Source organism: Dunckerocampus dactyliophorus, chromosome 11 (genome assembly GCF_027744805.1).
Source record: "Dunckerocampus dactyliophorus isolate RoL2022-P2 chromosome 11, RoL_Ddac_1.1, whole genome shotgun sequence".
NCBI classification, from domain to species: Eukaryota; Metazoa; Chordata; class Actinopteri; order Syngnathiformes; family Syngnathidae; genus Dunckerocampus; species Dunckerocampus dactyliophorus.
In genome coordinates this window covers 28,544,201-28,565,753 of record NC_072829.1, presented here as the reverse complement: position 1 = coordinate 28,565,753, position 21,553 = coordinate 28,544,201, and the positions used below count along the sequence as shown (strand labels likewise).

General features: G+C 42.4%; 2 protein-coding genes across 3 annotated transcripts; one reads left to right on the top strand and one right to left on the bottom strand.

Moving 5' to 3' along the window:
- Positions 1–1,698: 1,698 nt before the first annotated feature.
- Positions 1,699–4,513, top strand: LOC129189871 (uncharacterized protein C3orf85-like). Its single transcript, XM_054792036.1, has 5 exons — positions 1,699–2,293; positions 2,389–2,424; positions 3,926–4,050; positions 4,116–4,201; positions 4,359–4,513. Exons 2-5 carry the CDS (start codon positions 2,391–2,393, stop codon positions 4,435–4,437), a joined length of 324 nt encoding a protein of 107 aa, XP_054648011.1. The 5' UTR covers positions 1,699–2,293; positions 2,389–2,390; the 3' UTR covers positions 4,438–4,513.
- Positions 4,514–13,603, bottom strand: LOC129189870 (neuronal acetylcholine receptor subunit non-alpha-2-like). 2 transcript variants are annotated; one of them, XM_054792035.1, is made up of 7 exons: positions 12,679–13,603; positions 12,275–12,543; positions 11,089–11,213; positions 9,219–9,263; positions 8,974–9,083; positions 6,263–7,169; positions 4,514–6,200 (listed from the first exon to the last, which is right to left on the bottom strand). In XM_054792035.1, the coding sequence occupies exons 2-7, from the start codon at positions 12,351–12,353 to the stop codon at positions 6,027–6,029; spliced, it is 1,440 nt and encodes a 479-aa protein (XP_054648010.1). In that variant the 5' UTR covers positions 12,354–12,543; positions 12,679–13,603; the 3' UTR covers positions 4,514–6,026. The 2 variants fall into 2 exon arrangements, with proteins under 2 accessions (XP_054648010.1, XP_054648009.1); XM_054792034.1 differs by having other exon boundaries at positions 11,089–11,240; positions 12,679–13,598.
- Positions 13,604–21,553: the final 7,950 nt, after the last annotated feature.

Genomic DNA, 21,553 nt, shown 5'->3' with positions numbered 1-21,553 from the left:
ATAAATGCATCCAAGTTCAGCGGTGAAATGAGGGCTGATGATTGTGGTAAGAACCCCACCCAGTGGCGGGAATGTTATTATACTGTCCCACAAATAGAATATCTTTATTTTAAAATGAATTGTGACAGTGAGTCTAAGTTGTTTAAATATTTGTAATTCAGTAAAACAAATCAGACAATAATAAAGAACCGCATGGTATCGTTGAATTAAAATACCTTGACGATGTACAGGCTGGGAGGGTCAGGTTGGATCAGGATGGCGGCGGTGGTAAACAGTACCTTAAGCTCCTGGAATGCTTTTTCTGTGTGGTGGTTCCAGCTGAAACTGGTGTGGGGGCGATGTTAATGCAGAGAGGGGCACCGCCACATGGGGGAATTTTCAAATAAATCTGTGATAAAAGTTAGCAAACCCGTGAGAACGCTGCAGGGTCTGAAGTATCAACCACTCAGCCACTATTTTCTCCGTGTTCCCACCCCAACACAACCTTTTCCCAGAATGTAGCTGAGGAACGACACTGATTCTGCACGGAAAAGACATTTTACGCTTTGACAAACGGTCGGCTTTCCAACAAGTGCCGGAGAACCTGGCGAACATGGGAAATGTGTTTGTTCAAGTTTTTTGAGTCACTGAAAATATCATCGAGGTAACAAAAGGCAACCTTCCCAAGAAGTCCCTCAGAATGTCATATACAAGAGCCTGGAAAAAGGCAGGGGAGTTGGACAGGGAGCCCTTCATGTACATCTCTACAGCTTTGCAATGGGGACGCCAGATAGAGAGGGACATCAGGAAGGAAATCCATACAATCGTAAGGCCAAACAGGTGGAAGGGAAATTGTCTTATTCTTACGAAAGACTTCCTTCAGTTCGGGACGGAGAGTTATGGGACAGGTTCGCTGGACCCTGAAGAACAGGTGGGATAGTTTTATTAGCAGGAGGGACAGCTGATTTCACTCAATAAGAGAGGCACAACAAGAGGTTATGGTTTCCAGAAAGTACGAGAGTTAAGGTTTGAGTCTGTTGATTGACTGTGGCCAATGACGGCCATCCAGCCCCTTTGCGGTGATGCTGCCTTCTAGAGGTATGATCGGTACTCCAGGCTTGGCTGCCAGGTTGACGTCTATAAAGTTAACCTCTACTCTGGAGTCTCTGGACTCTGGACTGACCGTTAAACAGGAGCTGGGTGAACATAGAGATGCGGTTTGTAGGACTCTTCTGTCAGGATCCCAGCCTTGACTGGAATGTTTAGCAACCCTTTGCCAAGTGTTAGCAGTCAGTTTGCAGGAGGACCCAAGCAGTCCGGATGGTGGAACACTGATTTCGTCTTTTGGGAAAACTCAGCGAAAGTGATGGGGTGAGTATCTAGGAAATACAGCAAAGCCTCTGCCGATGCCAATGCTTGTTCTTGTAACAAGCCCAAGCCCAATATGAACACAAGTTCATATTGCAGTAAGAATCCTCTGCACGGATTGAATTCCCCCGCAAAGGGGTCAGGATAGGTGGCATAAATTCTCCAAATGCTGATGACTAGGCTGGTGTGGCTGCAAATCCAGGGAGCGTGCCTCAAAGCTGACATTGAACTCTAACGCCCTGTGTGTAGAGAGAATAATGCTTGGTTAGAACTGCTTAGACCTTAAAAGATCTCCGAATGATGTCTCAAGAAACGGCCGTGAGAGCCCAACACTTCCTGTAGTTGGTAGGATCCAGGTGCAGTGTCTGCGGAGTCCATGTTGTTAGACCAGATTGTTCTGACAAGGTGTCGGTGCTGAGATCGTGGACTGGACTCCAAAATGCAGACACTCTAGTGTGAGCAAAAGACAAGAATTTATTTAGACTTCGTGAATCGGAGTGGAGGGAATCCTTGGTGGACAAAGCGGGGAAGGCTGGGCAGCAAGCGAGACAGGACTGAAGGAGGGAAACAAGTGAATCACACACTACAGAGTTGACAGCAATCTGCTGATGGTTCCACATGTGGGCGGGCCTTCAAAGACAGTGGCGATGATTCCACATCAGGGCGGGGGTTCAATAAGGGAATGAAAAACAGCAGAGGAGAGGAGGGACCCTGACACGATTTATAAATTGCCAAAAATGCTGTTTGCAATTAATTTGTTGACACAGCAGTGTGTGTGTGTGTGTGTGTGTGTGTGTGTGTGTGTGTGTGTGTTTTGGACGGTTACCTTCTGAGGCATGTTTGTCTGCCTTCCCGTCCTTCCTCGTGGTGAAAGACACCCTTGTTCTTGTCCACATCCGTCTGTGAGATTCTCAAGTGGAAGCTGAGCTCAGCGCTCACTCTGCAGGTAAATCTCACACTTTGGATTTTATTTGACATTGCAAAAAGGTTTTTTTTCCCATGGTAATGATGCGCCTGAAATACTCATTTTGAATTTTATAGACATGAAGTGTGTAATCCTGCTGGCTCTTCTGACCGGTAAGTCCAATCGTTTGCAGCAATACAGTAATCACGGTGTTTTCACTTAAATGCTACTTTTACACTCAGTGCCAATATGCTTGATCCACTTGTGTGGCTGTTGAGTGCAAGTCCATGTCTTTTCCTTAAAAACAAACAAATCTTTGATTGCATGTATATCCGTGACGACTAAGTGCACGTTGATTCAAATGTAACACTTTGTGTTCCATTTGATGAATCCTTCTCAAGGCCAGACAATATTTTTTGTTGAACTGATGTGATTAAATCAGGGGTGTCCAAACTTTTTCCAGCGAGGGCCAGTGAGAATGAAAAGATGCAACTTTTCAAATTTGATGTTTTGTAAAGCAACACATGTAGATATGCTAAGAAGTTATATATACAGTATATACTGTATATACAGTATATATTCAAGAAAAAAACTGCATCTCAACTTTGTGATGTAGGTGACAAAGCCTATTATTAGTATGAACTTGCTCTTTTTTTTCCATTTTTGCTAGGGTTTTTTTTCCCCAAATATTTCAAGTTTTTTCTTTAATAATCTTTGTACATTTTCTTTTCCAAGTATTATAACTTTATTCCTATAATATTCTAACTTTTCTCCCAATCCTAAAAATAAATGACAATTTTTTTTCTTTAGTGTTTCAACTCTATCCTACTAAAATGACATTATTTTTCCTAATAATATTACAAGTTTATTCTCGTAAAATAGTGACCTTTTTCTGGTTAGAATACAATCTTAATATTTTGACTTGACTATTCTCGTAAAAACCCATCTGTTCTATCCATTTCGCCCGTTGTTTTTTCAATTGTCCAACTTTCTTCTTGTACATTTCTCCTCCTCGTTATGACTTTATTCCCATCATGTTTTCACTTAATTCCCATAATATTAACTTTTTCTGCAACCTAATTTTCCAAAAAATTACAACACTTTAGTTTTGTTTGTTTCTTGTAATATTACGACTTTTGAAAAATACGGTATTTTTTCTTTAATATTTCAACTCCGTGCTACTAAAACGGCATGATTTTTTCTCATGATAACGTGTTTATTCTCGTAAAATTACAACTTTTTCTTGTTAGAATACAACTTTTTTTTCGTACTATTTTGAGAATCCAGCTGTTTTTTCCATTGTTAGTCATTATTTCAACCTTCTTTTTGTAAATTTTCTTCTACTAATTAGGACTTGATTCCCAAAATTTTATAACTTTTCCCGAAAATGTAATTTTCCAAAGATTAGTTTTTTTTTTTGTTTTGTTTCTCATATAACAACTAAAAAAAAAAACCAAACATTTTTTGTTTAATATTTAACTCTATGCTACTAAAAATGGTTTTCCCGTATAACATCATGATGTTCTTCTCATAACATTACGACTTTTTCTCGTTAGATTCCAACTTTTTTCTCATAATATTTTGACTTTATTCATTTAGATTCTATTTTTTAAAATTTGCCACGGGCTGCACTTTGGACGCCGCTGGTTTAAAATGTAATTATTGTGTGTTCAGGGGTCTTGGCGGCCCCCTTCATGAAAGAGGAGGAAGCAAAGCGTTTCATCCGTCTGAAAAGACAATCAGGATACTGGGACCCCCACCATTCTCAGAACCAGTGGGGTTACACCATCCAGGAGCAGGTGACACCCCCACTAGTTCCTGGTAAACAAAAGATGTCTATTCTCACACTGATGTTGTTCCCCAGGCTAACGAGTACTGGACCGCCCTGAGAACAGACGCCCAGTTCTACATGGACATGGGCAACCTGATGTTTGACCGCTCGGTGGCAGAGTAAGTGACACAATATGTGTGACAGTCCCCCACCAGATCCAGCTATTCTGCCTGGCAACAAGTGTCAATGTGTGACACAACCAAGAAAAAGAAGCACAGATTGTCGAATATAACTCCTGGTATTTGCTAACGACTGTGTTGTCTGTTGATGGTGCAGCGAGAACAACAGGCTGTACATGGAGATGCTGCGCAACGCTCGAGCTCACTTGGACAGCCAGACAGGAGGACGCAAATGAGATGATAATGAGCTAAGAACTGTGTTGTTGTGTAGTGGGATGAATAAGTGTGGAATAAATACAATCGGCAGTCATATTTCTGTATGAGGCTGTGTCTTTATTACTGTGTAGACCAAAGAAACAGTGATTAGAAGCTGATATTTCTTTACAGGAATCAAACTATGTCATCATTTATGTAAAAGGTTATCACAAAGGAACCTTTTTTGATTTGTTTTTGTGTTACCACTGGGTGGTGCTGTCACATACTGACGTCTCACGTCAGCACTTTTTGCTATAAATTTATGGTTAAACTGTGGCTTTTTCATGCAACACATGTCCAGAAAAGTAGATGCGAAATTGGTTGATTAGTACAAAGAATCGAAAATCATTTATAGTTCAAGTCTTAGAGACCTGAAGGGGTCTTATCCCGCCCATTTCAGGGGGTTTTGAATTGATATTGGACCCCAGGTTTGCTGTGTAGTAAGTTTCTTTAAAATAAAATACTCCATAAATCTCAAATTATGTACAGCAGGGGTGTCCAAACCTTTTCCAACGAGGGCCACTTAGTGAAAAATGAAAGGATGTGACTTTGCCACTAAAGCCTATTCTATCAACTTGGCTCTTTTTTTTCCCATTTTTGCTGGGTTTTTTTTTTTCAGTTTTCCAACTATTTAAATATTTTTCTTAAATAATCTTCATAAATGTTCTTGTTAATATTTTGAATTTATTCTAATAATATAACTTTTTTCCAAACCTAATTTTCCATAAATTACAACTTCATTTTGTTGTGTTTGTTTCTTCTAATATTACGACTTAAAGAATAAGGTATCTATGCTACTACAATGACATAGTTACGAGTTATCCTCTTAAAAATGGTTATGTTTTCTCTTGTTAGATTACACAAGTTTTTCTCTTAATAATTTCACTTTATTCTTGTAAAAAATTCAACAGGTTTTTTTTTCATTCCTGAAGTTGCTGTTTTTTGAACTTTACATACTTTTCAACTTTCCTTTCGTAATTATGACTTTATTCTCATAATATTTTCACTTAATTCTCGTAACTCTTTACAAAACAACCTTATTCTATGCTCCTAAAAGGACATTATTTTTCCTCATAATATCACGTTATTCTTTTAAAATTACAACTTTTTCTTCTAAGATTAAAACTTTTTTCTCTTAATATTTATTCTTGTGAAATTCCTGCTGATGTTTCCTGTTTTCATGTTTTTAGACTGTGTGGACTGTGGACGCCCCCGGTGATCTGCATATTTCTCCTGACATGTTTGGATTCCGCAGCCCCTCACTCCCGCCCCGCCACTAAGTGTTGTAAAGCAACAATTGAAGACGTGAAAGCAGTGCATATTTGTCTGTTTACTGTGACCGGGCTTGCGGCATTGCAGTGTAAACTGCACCTATTTCCTTCCCATGTCTATTTATGCCAAATTGTAAAAGGCTTATGTCCTTCTACTTGTATACCTTCAGGCCACAGAGATATGACGTCATAAAAGTGACAGAGCTGCATAGAACACCAGCATATGATTAATACATTGAATTATTGAAATGATGAATTACAGTATCAATAATAATGGGTGACAGACTCAAACGTGCGAGCTAGAGCTGCGAGTTCAAAGGCGGGTCCTCACTTGCAATTGGTGGAGGGACTTTTAGGAACATCTGCAGAGCGGGAGTAAAGATGAGGATGGTTCCCAGTATGGAAACAGTCAGGAAGGCCCATAGGAAGATCCTGTCTAACACCTGGGCCACAAACTTCCAGTCTTGTACCACCTGGGAGAAAAAGACAACATTGTGGTTGATTATTACGCAGCGGTGAGAAGAGTTGAGCTTACCTCTCGAATGAAGTGTTCCTTGCGGATGTGTCTGCTGATGTAGCGCACGGAGTAGATGGCCTTATCCAACATGGTGGCCCAGGCCTCCTCCTCCTTCCCATCAGAAGCCGTCTGCCCGCCACTTGCCCTCGGACCGCCTCTCCGACCTCCGGCACGTGGCTTCACCTCGGGGCTTTCGGGCGCCAGCTCCGGGTAGTGGTAGCGGTCGGTGTGACCTCGCATGCACAGCAACCTTGGCAGCTTCTGCAGGAAGAGGTCGCGGACCCACGGCGACATGGGGTGGTAGGTGGCCGACGAGCGGTGGTGCACGTTGATGACGAACACGGTGACGATGATGGAGAGCGTGACGAAGATCATGATGAAGAGCAGATACTCGCCGATGAGCGGGATGACTTTGGACGAGGAGGGGATGATCTCCTCGATGACCAGGAGGAAGACGGTGAGCGACACCAGGACGGACGTGGAGAGCGACAGCTTCTCCCCTTCGTCGGAGGGGAGGTAGAACACCAGCACGGTCAGTAAAGACAGACCCAGACACGGGATGATGAGGAACAGCGTGTAGAACAACGGCAGCCTCTTCAGGATGAAGGAATACGTGATGAAGGGATACGAATACAAGCCATCCTTGCGGTTCCCCCGGGCCCCTGTGGCGCTGAGGATCTCCCACTCGCCGTTATCGAAAAAGTCCTTGCGGTCCACCTGGTTGTCGATCAAGACGAGGTCCACCATGTGGCCGTCGTAGGTCCAAGAGCCGAACTTCATGGTGCAGTTTTGGCGGTCGAAGGGGAAGAAGGTGACGTCCATGGTGCACGCCGACTTGTAACTGGCAGGCGGCGTCCACGTGATGGCCCCGTTGTACTTGACGATGGCTTTGGTCATCAGGGAACCTTCAAACCGCCCGTCAGCACTGACAAAATGACAAAAAATGATGAGTCATGATGATCTATTCTAAAGTGTGTCGTATAGGAATTCATTGTGGAGGTTTTAGAAGTATACAGAGGTTCCGATCTCTTATCTACTATTTGATTTGATTTTCTTACACTTTAGGAGAACATTATCCATTTTGAATCATACCGGATGGCAGACAATTAAAAGTCAAATGTGTTTATTTAGCCATACTTTCACCAGCCACACTTCACAGTCTTTAAACTAAGTTAAAGCAGTGTGGACACAAGCGCTCCAATTTATTGATCAACTATTCAAAAACATTATTCCATTCAAAGCCCTTAAAATACCATAAAATACGTATACTGTAGGAATTTGTATCATAATTAATCGGATATATCAGGTGTGTCCAAAGTATTGGCACATTCTAAAAACAGAATAAAAAAAATATACAGAAATATCAGCAGTAATTTTACAAGAATAAAGTCAAAATATCAGCAACAAAAAAATTGCAATCTAACAAAAAAAAAAAAAACAGTCAGAATTTTACGGGAATAACATTGGAATATTATGCGGACAAATAGCATTATTTTAGTTATAAATATCTATATAAATTTAGTTAGAAATATTCAAAGAAAAAATACAAACGAAAAGAAAAAAAACAAACAAAACAATATACAATTGTCATTTTTGGAAAATTAGGTTGAGGAAAATGTATAGGTTATATTATAGGAATAAAGTCATAATATTATGAGAAAATAAATGCATGAAGATTATTTAAGAAGAAGTTGAAATATTTAGAAAATTTAAAAAAATAAAAATGAGGGGAAAGTTAGGAATACTGTTAGGAATGGAACATTTTCCCATTGCAACATGTATGTGCTTATCTACTACCGAGAGATAACACAATCACAAGACCTTTCACTTGGAAGAAAAGGCACCTTGTTCTTTTTAATTAACACCCCACACATAGTTTCATTTTGACTCACCCTTCTGTCTCCTGGCTGAGACGCCCAGCCTCCTAGCCAAGACCGATACACCAACAAACAGTTAACAGGAAGTTTCCTGATCATCGGGACCGCCTCCACAGCAGTTAAAGTATATGAGGAAGAGGAACTCAGTTTCACTTCAGAGATCGCTTGGACCTTGCTAAACCTTGGCTAGTGGGCTGACCGTTCTCTCCAGCACTGGCATTAGAATTGCTTGTATTCACTCCAAATAGAATTTTTTGGCACAGATAATGATTTCACAGATGAAAGAATTAAAGAACCCGTGTGGTTCCCACCCTGCTAAAAGGGTCGGACCAGACAATACTAATATAATATGCCTTTTCACCTACTGTATATCATACAAAATATCAAAGTGGCCCTTTGCATCCTTTCATTTTTCAGTATGTGGCCCCTGCTGGAAAAAGTTTGGACAACGCTGGTATATATAGATGTCTTTTTTTATTTCACAAATCTAAAAAAGATTGTTTAGTTGGTTCAAAATCGTATTATAATCATGGAATTTCATATTAAAATATGCCTTTTACGTAATTAAAGGAGGTGATATTATGAGACCAAATAAGCAGGAATTATTTATCAATTACCAAAAACAACCACAAAATGGACAATAAAAAAATGTAAATACAAAAAGTTTCATTTTGCAATTTTTTTCAAAATTCTTCAAAATGTAGTTGGCGCAACTTTATCCAAAGTTTAAGCATTTTTCAAACCTTGTCAATGTAATTCTTTAGTGTTTTAGGCATTTTTACAGCAAGTTTTTCTTTTTCTTTTTAATTGATCATCTTGTGTCCTTGTGGACTCGGTATCAAACGATCTTACTTCTCGTAGAGGACGATGTCGGGGAGCCAAATGTTTTCTGATGGTACTCGAATGGAAGTGATGCCTCCGTACTTGTCTGGATTCCAGCGCAGCTTGTAGTCTATCCACTCCTGCGCCACATCAGATGAAACACGTAACACCACCTTTCTCACTACAACTGTGCGCGTCAGTCAACATGGTTTTAACATCAGAAAGGCAAATAAAACAGATTTGAAATGAGACGACAAACGTAGCCTCTTGCTTACCTGCCACAGCCAAACATTAGTTGTCATGAGCTGGTTCTTCTCATCCTAAAAACAAATACACTTCTTTACCACCGGAAACCAACCACACAATACAGCATACTGCTAAAATATTTAACGTTGTGCTTGAAACCAAGCCAATCATACATCTCATTAGGTACGCTTGCACAGGTCAATGGGCTCCAAAACAGAAGCGGCAATAAAAATTCTGCCTTTTTAATGCCTTGATTGCCACGGTGAGAAGGGTTTATTGTTTAACAACATGCATACAAATGTGGTTGTGGTTTGCTGCACGAGGCAGCCTGCATACGGGAGAGCTGCCACCTTCACTTGGATGTCGTGGCGTCACACAGAGCAGAGGGGAAGCGTGATCTAATAGTGAGCCGTGCAGCAGCCAATTAGGGAGGATCAGGGGACGACGTGCGACACACTGTCACCGCTCCCTCTCTGTCTCTTTTCGTCCAAAATTCAAAAGCACCACCGGGCTGGGGGGCTTTGTTTGCAGCTCATGAGGCAGGTGGAAAAGCGAAAATGGTTAGGATGAATATTTCACGGCGGGGAGCGTGCTTCATCCATTAGCATCCTCCATTTTCCTCCCTTTGAACAAACCAAAGCATCTCATCCTATCAGAGGCAGTCTCTGCAATATTCAAAAGGAGCACTCCAGTAAGAGAAGCATGAAGGTGGAAGTGTTCCCGATCTATTTTCAGGAGTTTGGAAAGTTTGACTCCTTAAAGCCTAGGTCACAACCGGATGTACGAGCACCAAAAAACGCAAGAAACGCACAGAGGGTGTGTGTGGCGTGCTGATTTTCGAGGCGTGGGGTTCTTTGTCGTGTTGTTTTTTGTCCAATCCGATTTCAGCTGCTATGTGTTGCCATGTCAATGTAATCTGCCCAAGGCCTTCGGAATCTGGAGCGCTGGCTTACTTAAACACTACTAGCAACGAAGCTCATTCTTTAACCAATCAGATTTCATAGTCACCTTTACAGGCCAGCTAGCTGGCCTCCAGTACAACGGCAGCATTTTTTCCGTGATCTGATTGGTTGATCAGAGCAAAACTGTTCAACAAGTCATGTTACGCCCACAATGGCTGACTGAGGAGCAATGGACATCGCTGGTGTGTAGATGTACAGTAGGCTTTTGTCACGCTTTTAGATAAATATTCATTCTGAACTGCTCCAGATAATGCTGCAGTGTGGAGGTCTGCAATCTGAACCCTTTGTCACCAAGCCACCCCTTTCACGCTTGTTACATTTGGCCGAGCAACAAATTTACATGCGCCGTCAATCACCTGGTGGAAGTTAGTTACTATTGCTCGCAGAAATGTAAGTCAGGCATATCGGTGACGAAGTATTAACGAAGATAAAGGATGAACCGGGTTTGTTGCTGGATTAATAATGACAGTTATGTATAGTGTTAAAAGTCTGTCATTTCAGAGTGTCTGTGAACGTGAGTCCAGCGCATGTGCGTGAGCAGGGGTTTGAGAGGACAGCCAGGTGTCGCTGATGTTGTTTTGCCGTGGTCGCGGCCGACAGCCACCACTTGCGCTTCAATAAAGAGGCTGTTGATCAACCACCTCCTCGCCATCCCTACAACGTCCCGGCAGACATTGAAGTATGCGTATCGCTCTGTAATGCAACGCCTGCACTGCAGTACGCGTACAGCTAATAAAAGTTTCATGATGGCCACAGCTTGACTCTGGAACAGATCATTTCTATTTATTATTTCCTGTGCGAAAGTTGTTGCAAAATCTGCCATCTTTCCTTGCATGTTGCATGTGTACTTGATAAAGTGTTAATTACTAGTTTAGGTCGGTAGGAAGTGTTGTGAATCACAAGCACGTAAACCACGACGTCATAATTTCCTCCTTACCACATCGACCAGCTGGGATATCTTAAGTCCGAAGCGGACTTTGATGGTGTCGTTGGCGTGCTGGATGGGCCTCACCCAGCGCTGGTAGCCTTGGAAGAGGTTCTTCAGCAGGGCGTCCTCCATCTCTGCCAAGGACACAAACTCATTTGAAGCTAGAATGAAAAGAAGACACGTCACGGGTCAATCAGACGGACACGGGTGGATAAGTGGGTCACCACTGCCCTGCATGGAACTTAAATGTAGAATAAGACGCTTTAAAAGGTGAGCTAACTGTCCGCACAGAAGGTAGAAATATTCCATTATTGCCCTTGCAAAAACATAAGGATGGTCGTAAGAAGCACTTTAAAACACAGAGTGAAAAGACACCTGCTGTAATCAGCACCTTTTATTTCTAGACAAGGCTTGATGATAACAAAACACGCACGTTTTTGTAAATGACCATCTTACAGCTTTAGTTACTGTGCATTTGATTAATTTGAACTTTAAAGATCCTTCTATTGTTATTATATGAATTTATCCTACTTATTTTGCATGGTTCCCTTGGATTTTTCAGAAAGGGACAATAAATTAGTCTAGTGGTTAGCATGTTGGCCACACAGTCACAGTCTGGAGATCGGGAAGACCTGGGTTTGATTCTCCCTTTGGTATTTCTGTGTGGGGTTTGCAGGTTCTCCCCGTGAGTGCGCGGGTTTTCTTCCTCACACATTCCAAAAAAAACATGCATGTTAGGTTAATTGGCGACTCTAAATTGTCCATAGGTATGAATGTGAGTGTGAATGGTTGTTTGTCTATATGTGCCCTGCCATTGGCTGGCGACCAGTCCAGCGTGTACCCCGCCTATCGCCCGAAGTCGGGTGGGATAGGCTCCAGCATACCCCCGCGACCCTAATGAGGAGAAGCGGCATAGAAAATGGTTGGATGGATGTTATCATTATTATAGGTAACCGTGTATGCAGGATGGGAGCTACACAGTAAAATCTGCTTTTACAAAGATAATAACGCTAAGTTTTGATAGACACTAAAAAGGCATTAATTTAACAATGTTTTTTTTATTGTGGTTGTAGTTTGCAATGGTGCATTATTACTCTATTGTAGCATCTTTTACACTCATCAAACAAGTATTAACCATACATAAATACCGCAGCACATGTTTTTACATATATTGCTATGCATTATCGGTTCTTACTGGTGATGGTGGCGAAGGACATCGGGCAGGATGCAGCCAGGAGGAGGAGGACGAGGAAGGAGAGGAGCACCAACTTCATTTTGTCCTGCGCGCTCCTGCAGCCTCTTTTCACGAACGTCCACCAGTACAGGAAGAAGCCGAGGTTCCCATCAAATCCGAGGCGGACATAGCGGGGTACAGCGGGGGAGAGAGCCGGCGTGCATACTCCGGTTGGAGCTTCACGGTGGCGGAGGAGGAGGAACGGATGTTGAGGAGGGGGGGTGGAGCCTCTGGAACAAACATGGAGCAACTTTTAATAGTGCATAGTGCTCATATAGTACTCATTTAGACTACTTACACGTGTGCTTTAATACAATAAAACACAGTGCAGACTTCAAAGAAGTATTTCGTTTAAATATACATACGGTACGTAGTTGACGATTCCTCATTGTCGGATGGGCGTCCATGACTCAAAAAGTCCACTGGGGGGCGCTCAAAATCACAATCACATCGCAATAGCATCAATTTTAACACGCAAACACATCATAGTGCTATTTACAGATAAAAAAAAACAGATAAAAAAACAAGTTTTTTTTAACATCAATTACATTAACGTTGATTAATCATAACATAATATTGTTTTTAAGCGTTGAGCCCGTACTTTTCACAGGATGCGTGTGTGGGAGTGTTGCGTTCAGGTGTAAAAATACGAATGGGAACACCATCAAAACAAGTGAGTGTGCTACCAAATGTTCACTAGTTCTAAAAGACTAATTTACAGTTGAATGTTTCAAGTTGTGATGGATTGATATGTAAGAAGATGAGACTGCCAATATTAGGAAGTGGTTACTAATTCACAGATGACAACGCTTTTGATGTGCTAAGAAACTTGTAGGCTGTGTGTGAAAATGTCAACCTGGGGTGATAAAAAAAAACACAAAACGACAACACAGCATGAGCACGCACACATTTGGCCAGTAAAGTCTATACATATTATACATTTGATAATATAAAATAAATATCCACATACCCGATAAACTAGCCCAGCCTAGCTTCTTCCAATTTATTTCCAGTCAGTCTCGTTGCCCCGTGGGGCACTGCTGCCTCTCACTGGTCAGTCCAAGTACTGCATCGGTTCGCCATAAGAACTTACTGTACATAACGGTGGTTTATTGGACAGTATATAATAAAAACAGTAATAATAATAGAGAATGCATTGTCATGCAAATATATAGGATTTGTTACATTTCTTATCACATTTACAGATAATAAGCAAAGAGATGAATTTTCACCAGCAACTGGATACAAAAGACTATTCAACTACCCGACGGATCCACCTCTCCAGAACCCCTGAATAGACCTTACCAGGATACGATAGTTAAAATACACCCTCCGGTGTACGAAGTAGCCTTTTGGGCTTCCCTGCTTACTGCTGCCCCCGCGACCCAACCTTGGATAAGCGGAAGAAGATGGCTGGATGGATGGACTGTGCCACCTTGTGTCTTTTCTCCACTTCCTGTTTCTTGGTTGGACTTCCTGGGTTACACTGATTTGACAGCATTTGTTTCTATTTGAGGTTGCGCGGTGTCCTCGTGGTTAGCATGTTGGCCACACAGTCAGGTGATCGGGAACATCTGGGTTCAAATCTCTGTTGGGCATCTCTGTGTGGAGTTTGCGCGTTCTCCCCGTGCGTGCGTGGCTTTTCTGCGGGTACTCCGGTTTCCTCCCACATTAGGTCAAGTGGTGACTCTAAAGTGTCCGTACTGTGGGTATGAATGTGAGCGGTTGTTTGTCTATATGTGCCCTGCGATTGACTGGCGACCAGTCCAGGGTGTACTCTTGCCCAAAAGTCAGCTGGGATAGGCTCCAGCATACCCCCGCGACCCTAATGAGGATTAAGCGACATAGAAAATGAATGCAGCAAGAAAATATTCTACATAGCGTTGATGCAAAGTTCAAAAAGACATGTTTTTTTAAAGACAAGTTGCAGTTTTTAAAATGATAGCATGCTAGCACCATCAGATATCTCACCGATAAGAATCTAAAAGCCCCCGCGGGTAAAAAAATAAAATGAATTAAACAATTTTGGTGCACAGACACTCTTTAATCATTCATTTACGGCATCGCAAACTATGACACACCCCGTGTATGAAGCACATCTTCATCTCCTCCGTCCTCACCGTGGGTTATAGAGATGAAGAGGAGGGGTGGGAGGCTGATTATCACAATGAAATTATCCTGATTTTCTGCTCCACTTGGAGCCAGGGGGACGAGCAGCTGCTGCCTCCCAGATCGTCCCGTACGCCGCCTCCCTTCTAATCATTTGGAAACACAAATTCTTGTGGGCGGGAAACCTGCCGCTTCCTTCCATCACGACCCTGGGCAGGTTTGCATATTTGCATGTGTTGTGCGAGTGTGTGTTGCCCTGCACTGGTCGTCTCTTCTGTTGTTGCATAATTCCAGTCTGCATAATTTGGCTGGGTGCAGACATATTTAATAAAGCAGACCAAACAGCTGCGTCTCCTCACGCCTGCAGGTTTTTGTTATCTTACAATCATGTGTTTGTTATTTTAAGCCTTTTAAAGAACTGGTGATAAAAGCAGCACAAGGACCCAAACAAGAATGTCAAGTCATGAAGTCGCTGGTGCCACACACACACGCCAGCGGCAGCTTTTATTTTCATCAGCGGAACCTTAAGTGGCTTCCGGTCGATGCTTTTCAATTCTAGGAAAGGAAATAAGGGATACCAGTGGATCATAAGTGATTTCAAATCTCTCAAACACGAGTTCGTCTAGTGCACAGGTGCCAAACTCAAGGCCCGGGGGCCAGATTCGGCCCACCGTATCGTTTTATGCGGCCCGCGAAAGCCTGAAAGTGACGCACATCAAAAAGACACTTTTTAAAAAATATATATTTTGAATATTTTTTAATTGTATTATTTTATCTTTATTGATTAATATTATTTCTTTTTACATAAATATTTTTTTATTGCATAAAATGTTTTTAATTATTTGTAAAACTCCAAAATACACAATCTTTCTTGTATTTTTTTTTATTAAATGTATATTTTTAAATAAATATATTACCCCCTGTTTAAATATATATCATTATCTTATTTTATTATTTGGGTTTGTTATAGACAGTATACAGTATACATATACTGTATTTCATTACATAAAAACAATGTATTTTTTTTTTATTCAAAGACATAATCTTTCTTGTATTTTTTGTTCTTGTATTTATTTGTTGTTTTTTTGTATTTTTTTAATTAAATGCATTGGTTGTTTGGCTGTGATTGGCTGGCGACCAGTCCAGGGTGTACCCTGCCTCTCGCCCAAAGTCTGCTGGGATAGGCTCCAGCATACCCCCGCGACCCTACTGATGACAAGCGGCGGCATTTGCACAGCACACAGTTGGAGTTTCTTATTTTGTTGTTGTCAAACCCCATTGAACAGAATGATATAATACAGTAGTTCTATACTCACATTTCTGCTTGGCACCTTGACTTCTGATTTCACTGTAAGTAAGTCAATAAATAATGTAAGTAAATCATCAAATGCGTAAGAAAATCATGAGGCGATAACACATTCATATGGCTTCCCAGTTCCCATAACTGCAAGGTGGCCCCCGGTGAAAACCAGCTTGACGCCCCTGGTCTGATGGAATCTCAATTTGTGATTCAAAGTATGAGTGAATCATTCAGGTGGCATCCAAAGTAGAAGTTGTTGTGTGCAACTCTGTGCATATTTGTTGGACAATGCAAATTGTGCGTGCGTGCGTGTGTGTGTGTGTTTGTGTGTGTGTGTGCGTGCGCCCAGAGCCAGTTGGCAGAATGAAGTCTGGCACATCAAACGTGTTTGTCATCAGATGTGAGTCAGCTGTGCTTCCCGTGTCTCATCTGCACGTGTGCATCATGCATGAATACCGTATGTGCTTGTGTGCTATGTTACCGCATGTGTGAGTAGGAAAGCACATCATCGGGAGACGACGGATGGCAAAACATGTGTGAATGTCAACACAATGACCCCGAAAAAGTTGGGTTTGTTTGAGTCGTGTGGGTGCTCTGATCCGGACCCAAGCATGGCACGCTTCCCTGGTCTCAGCACAGTTGGAAGAGGTGACCCTAATGCCTAACGAGGTCCGTTCACCCCGTCACATTGCATCATGGGAATGAAGGGAACGACTCGAAATAATCCACAGAGCCCACAAGACAATCGCACGAGCCCCAGCACAGGCACAACGGCGTCGCATGAAAATCGCTGAATTTGCGTAATTCCCGATGAAATGCAGGGTAGCAACCTCAGGTGAGGCAGCGGCGAGTTCACGTTTCAGCTTTCTTCTAGTCAGTTTTCTTAATTGTGACATTATTCCCATAATATTTGTATTTTATTCACGTAAAATGAGCGTTAAAATACAGCTTTTTTCTCTTCATAATTTGACTTTATTCTCGTAAAATTAAAGCAGTTTTTTCCATTTCTGCTGGAGTCCTTTTTTCCATTTTCCAGCTATTTCAACTTTCTTCTGGTAAATGTTCTTCTTGTAATTGTGACATTATTCCAGTCATATTGTCACTGTATTGCCTTAATATCAGGACTTTTCCCCAAAGTGATTTTCCAAAAATGACAACTTTATTCATGGTTTTGTTTGTTTCTCACAATCTAAGAACTTAAAAATATATATATACAAATTTTTCAGCTCTATGTTACTAAAATGACATTATTTTCCCTCTTAATATAATGAATTTATTCTCGTAAAAATGATGACATTTTTTAATTGTTAAAATATGACGTATTTCTCTCAATATTTGGACTTTATTCTTGTAGAATTACAGCTTTTTTTTTTTTTAATTTTCCCACTATTGTGACTTTCCTCTTGTAATTATGACTTTATTCCCACAACACTTTTTCCTTTTTCCTAACTAATTTCCCAATAATTACAACTTCCTTCTTTGTTTTGTTTGTTTCTCATAATATAACAACTTAAAAAAAACATATTTTGTGTTTAATATTTCAGCTTCATGCTATTAAAATGACATTTTTTTCCTCATACTACGACACTTTTTTCTCGTTAAAATACGACTGCAATATTTTGAATTTATTCTCGTAACATTCTAACGTTTTCCTGCAACCTAACTCTCCAAAAATTACAACTTTATTTGTTGTTTTGCTTATTTCTTATAATGGTACGACTTTTTTTTTTAATTGCATCTTTTTTCTTTAATATTTCAACTTAATTCGAATTAAGTGACGTTGTTTTGCCTCATAATATTCCGTTATTATCCTAAAAATACAACTTTTTCTTGTTTGATTACAACTTTTTCTCTCTTTTTAAAAATTTTGGATGTTAAATTATATTTTTAGAATGTGCCGTGGGCCAATAAAAAAACCATGCGGGCCACAAATGGCCCTCGGGCCACACTTTGGACACCCCTGACCTTGATTTTTACAGCCTGCTTAATGTCTAAGGTGTCTGAAGTCCCAAGGCGAGGCAGACAGTACTCTGCTGCACCAGAAGGGGGCGTACATGTGAATCTGACTCCAAAGGAGCCTTGAAGCCATTCTTTTATCATCTCTTGCGTCTCAATTTAGCAGCAGGCAGTCTCGGTCAAATCTTCCGCTTGTTGTGAGCGTATACAAAGCCTGTCGAGGAGGAAGTAGCGTTACGTTTTCCAAACAAGTAAGTTTTGCAACAATAAAACAAGTCCGGCACTGTGTTGTATGCAACATGTCCTCTCATATTGCACCCGAAGTGAATCGTATGGTATTTATTGCTTCGTATGCAACGTTGGCAGCGTATGGAGATACGTATCAGTGATGGTGATGCAGATCCAAAAATACGTGTCTAATCGTGTCGGTGTCCATGACATGATCACAGTGAAATCTGTCTCCATTTCCCATTTCGAGTCAAAGAGAAGTGTTGCGTAACCATCCGCCGCCTCCGGACAAGGCCGATGAAGATAATGAGGCGCCTTCTGTCACGTCACATATGCAACACGTCACGTGCGCTCAGAGCTGCAGTGACAGCATCGTTAGGACTTGTGGCTGACGATATCACATTGCAGCTTGTATGGAAGGAAAGCAGAGTATGGCACACCTTTCAGCATTCATGACTCAAAATGCACCGAAGGAACCGTCATGGTCCCGTATTCTGGGCGATTTTTCAACATTTTAAATAAGTCTCAGGGGTGTGTTGGTGAATGTTTGGCCTTAATGCTGGAGTTCTACTGGCAACATGCCGTTCTGTGTGTCTGTGGCTTTAATGCTCATGAGGCGTGTGAGTATTTGTCCAAGGCAAACTTTGGTGGAGTTGAACCGGTGATGGCCGTGAACAGGCTCCACACCACATTCATTTTCATTTGTCCTGGGGAGGCGTGTCATCACGTCACAAGGGTTACGCCTCCCATCGGGAAATAACAAAAGGGAAGTCACGCCATTTAATTAATATTTATTTTGTCAAACGTCCAGATGACTTGCCTGGAGCTTTTATTTTGAAGATTACTGGTCTTCCATCAGAATTTGACAAAAAAAAATACTTAGCGCTATTATTTTGTGTAATAATCAAGTGAAGGATAACTGTTACGTCAGACTGCGGTATTTGTTCTTGAACGTTACCATAAAGCAGTGACCAAACACAGCTCCGTCACGGAGATGTAACACTTCCTGCTTTCCGAAATCAGAGATGTCACTCCACCCTTTTCCGGGTGAGAACCATGGACCTGGACTCGGAGGTGCTGATTCTCATCCCAGCTGATTGACACTCGGCTGCCAACCGATCCAGTGAGAGCTGAAGATCGTGGTCAGATGACGCCACCAAAGCTCTGGCTGCACCTACAAATTCTGCCCGTAAAAGTAACAAACTGAATCAGTGACAAAGGGCAGCCCTGGACGATTCCCGAACCCTCACTGGAAACGAGTCGTGACTTACTGCCGGCAATGCGGACCAAGCTCTGACACTGGTCATACAGAATTAGGTGGTCTCCCCACAGGATTCCTCGAGTAACACGGTCCAATGCCTTCTCCAAGTCCGCTAAGAACCCTGCTAAGTGTACAGCTGGTCCACGCTTCCTCGACCAGCACGAAAACCACAGTACAATACGTGATGTCTGCTACAAATAACCATGAAAACACCATGTAAATGCAATATGAGTACGGATTAAAGGAATAAACCCGGATGGTGGCTTATATGTTTATACTTGCAGTTTGCAAACACACTCCTTCATAACCAATACTGGTCTAATATTAAGAAATGTGCAAACAAATTTCACTTTTAATATCCTCCGCATCGTTCGCTGCATTGTTTGACGGACGTTGCGGTCGCAGGTACAAAATATTTTCGGACTAAATGAAAGTCTGCTCCGGCTCTCATGTTTACAAAAAATGGTAACAGGCGGGTACTTCCTTGAGTACACCCCCCCACACACACACACACTCAGCCTAGCAAGCGTTTGGAGCCAGAGTTGAACCAAAAAATACGGCAGCAGTTCAGCACCCCTGTGGAACCGTGAAAAAACCAACACTCTGAAAACCGACTCTGAAGCAGCTCCGAACCAGCCACCGTGGAAACGGGGTGTTTGTGAGCTACGGTGCTAACACTACACACTACACTACACTGAACAGCAACGTCATGCCTGGTTAGCCTATTTGCTGAAGAAAACAACACGATCAAACTTGCAGCTTCCACTTTCTGTGGCTGACTGGTGGACAGTTGGCAGAGCACCAGGCTTTATTTTAAGATGTGTTGCGAAGCCTGCTTTTACACAAAGCTGTCCTCCATGACACGGTGGGTGCATGTCGGAGGTTTTGTGCTTAATGATGTCATGAAATTGCGGCGTCTGCAGTCGGCTCTCAACTTACGAGTCGACATACAACACGTTCCCACCCTCAGCTGCGGTCCTGAGCGACCGAAAGAACGAGATCGCGTTGAGTTGAGTTTGATTCACCCTAAGAGATAGGGTGAGGAGCTCGGTCATCCGGGAGGAGCTCAGAGTCGAGCCGCTGCTTCTGCACATCGAGAGGAGCCAATTGAGGTGGCTCGGGCATTTTGTCCGCATGCCTCCTGGTGGCCTCCCTGGGGAGGGAGTAGAGTAAAACTAGCCTGTCTCTAACGATCCAAACCCAGCTCACGTCCCCTGTTAGTGGGTGAACAATCAAACGCTTGGTGAATCCTGCTTCAAAATTGAAGGAGCAAAAAGCGACGTCGCTATGAACGCTTGATCACCACGAGCCAGGCCTCCCCGTGCTAATTTTTCTGACACCCCCCGTTTGAAACCCAAAAGGTCAAGAGGATTGTGAGGCCCCGCTTTCACGGTCTGTACTCATACTGAAAGTCCTGCCCAGTGGGGAGGAGGACCTAGGACACGCTGGAGGGATGATGTCCCACAGCTGGCCAGCCTGGGAACACCTCGGTGTCCTCCCGGTGGAACTGGGAGAGGTGGTCGGAGAGCAGAAAGTCTGGACTTTCAGATAAGCGGAAGAAAATGGATGTCTTGAAGACCCTGGAGCCTCAACAGTGACCACTTGAGCACCTCTTCTCTCAAAAGTGGAGCGAACAAGTGTGAGAGGTGAACGATTTTTCTCACGTTGGGTGCTCATATTCCTCTCAGAACCTCATGAAAGAGTTGCTTTTGCACAACAGTGGGCATTTCAGCTGGACTGAAGCAAAGGACGGTATAATGTCCCGCTAATAAAACCGCGCAGACGTTGCTATGGATGATATGGCGGATTCCACGCGACGTTTTTAGTTTAAAACCTAAAAGTTGCCAGAAGCGTTTAGTGTCGTTACACCAAAATACTCCTTCATTTCCCTGACAATATTCCTGTATTTATCTATAAATATTCATCTGGTCTTTCTGCACAACTGCATGTGCTTTTATACTGTGTGTGTGTGTGTGTGTGTGTGTGTGTGGAATGAATTATTTAGCGAAGAGTCTCCTCCACTTATCCACGGTCGAGCGGCCTCTGGCTCGTACCGTTCTGCTCACAGTGGCACAAGTAGCCTAATTCAGCCACGTCACCCCGGCCTCACCCACACTTCTCCCAGCACGGTCGCCTCGGCCTCTCCTTTGAGCAGCCCTCAACAAGGAGAAAGGACACGGAAATCATACATCATGCAGTCATAACTCCCTTTTCATCAACATGGGGTTAAAAAAACGTCCAATGAAAAGCCCGGTAGCGTCATGGATCGTCACCGTCTAGGCGCTGCACTCTTGTGTCCGCCGTCAAGAACCGTGTAAAATATTCATCCGTACGGCTGGCTTAATAATGCATTATCCCTCAATTTAGCACCCGGAGCTTTGCCATG

Bases quoted from the DNA above. Each gene is read 5' to 3' on its own strand.
- LOC129189871 (XM_054792036.1), top strand. From the start codon at position 2,391: ATGAAGTGTGTAATCCTGCTGGCTCTTCTGACCG. The intron at 2,425-3,925 runs GTAAGTCCAATC...TTGTGTGTTCAG, and splicing joins CCTGCTGGCTCTTCTGACCG to GGGTCTTGGCGGCCCCCTTC. The intron at 4,051-4,115 runs GTGACACCCCCA...GTTGTTCCCCAG, and splicing joins GTTACACCATCCAGGAGCAG to GCTAACGAGTACTGGACCGC.
- LOC129189870 (XM_054792034.1), bottom strand. From the start codon at position 12,353: ATGAAGTTGGTGCTCCTCTCCTTCCTCGTCCTCCTCCTCCTGGCTGCA. The intron at 11,241-12,274 runs GTAAGAACCGAT...TTTTCATTCTAG, and splicing joins GTCCTTCGCCACCATCACCA to CTTCAAATGAGTTTGTGTCC. The intron at 7,170-8,973 runs GTAAGATCGTTT...TCATTTTGTCAG, and splicing joins GACATCGTCCTCTACGAGAA to TGCTGACGGGCGGTTTGAAG.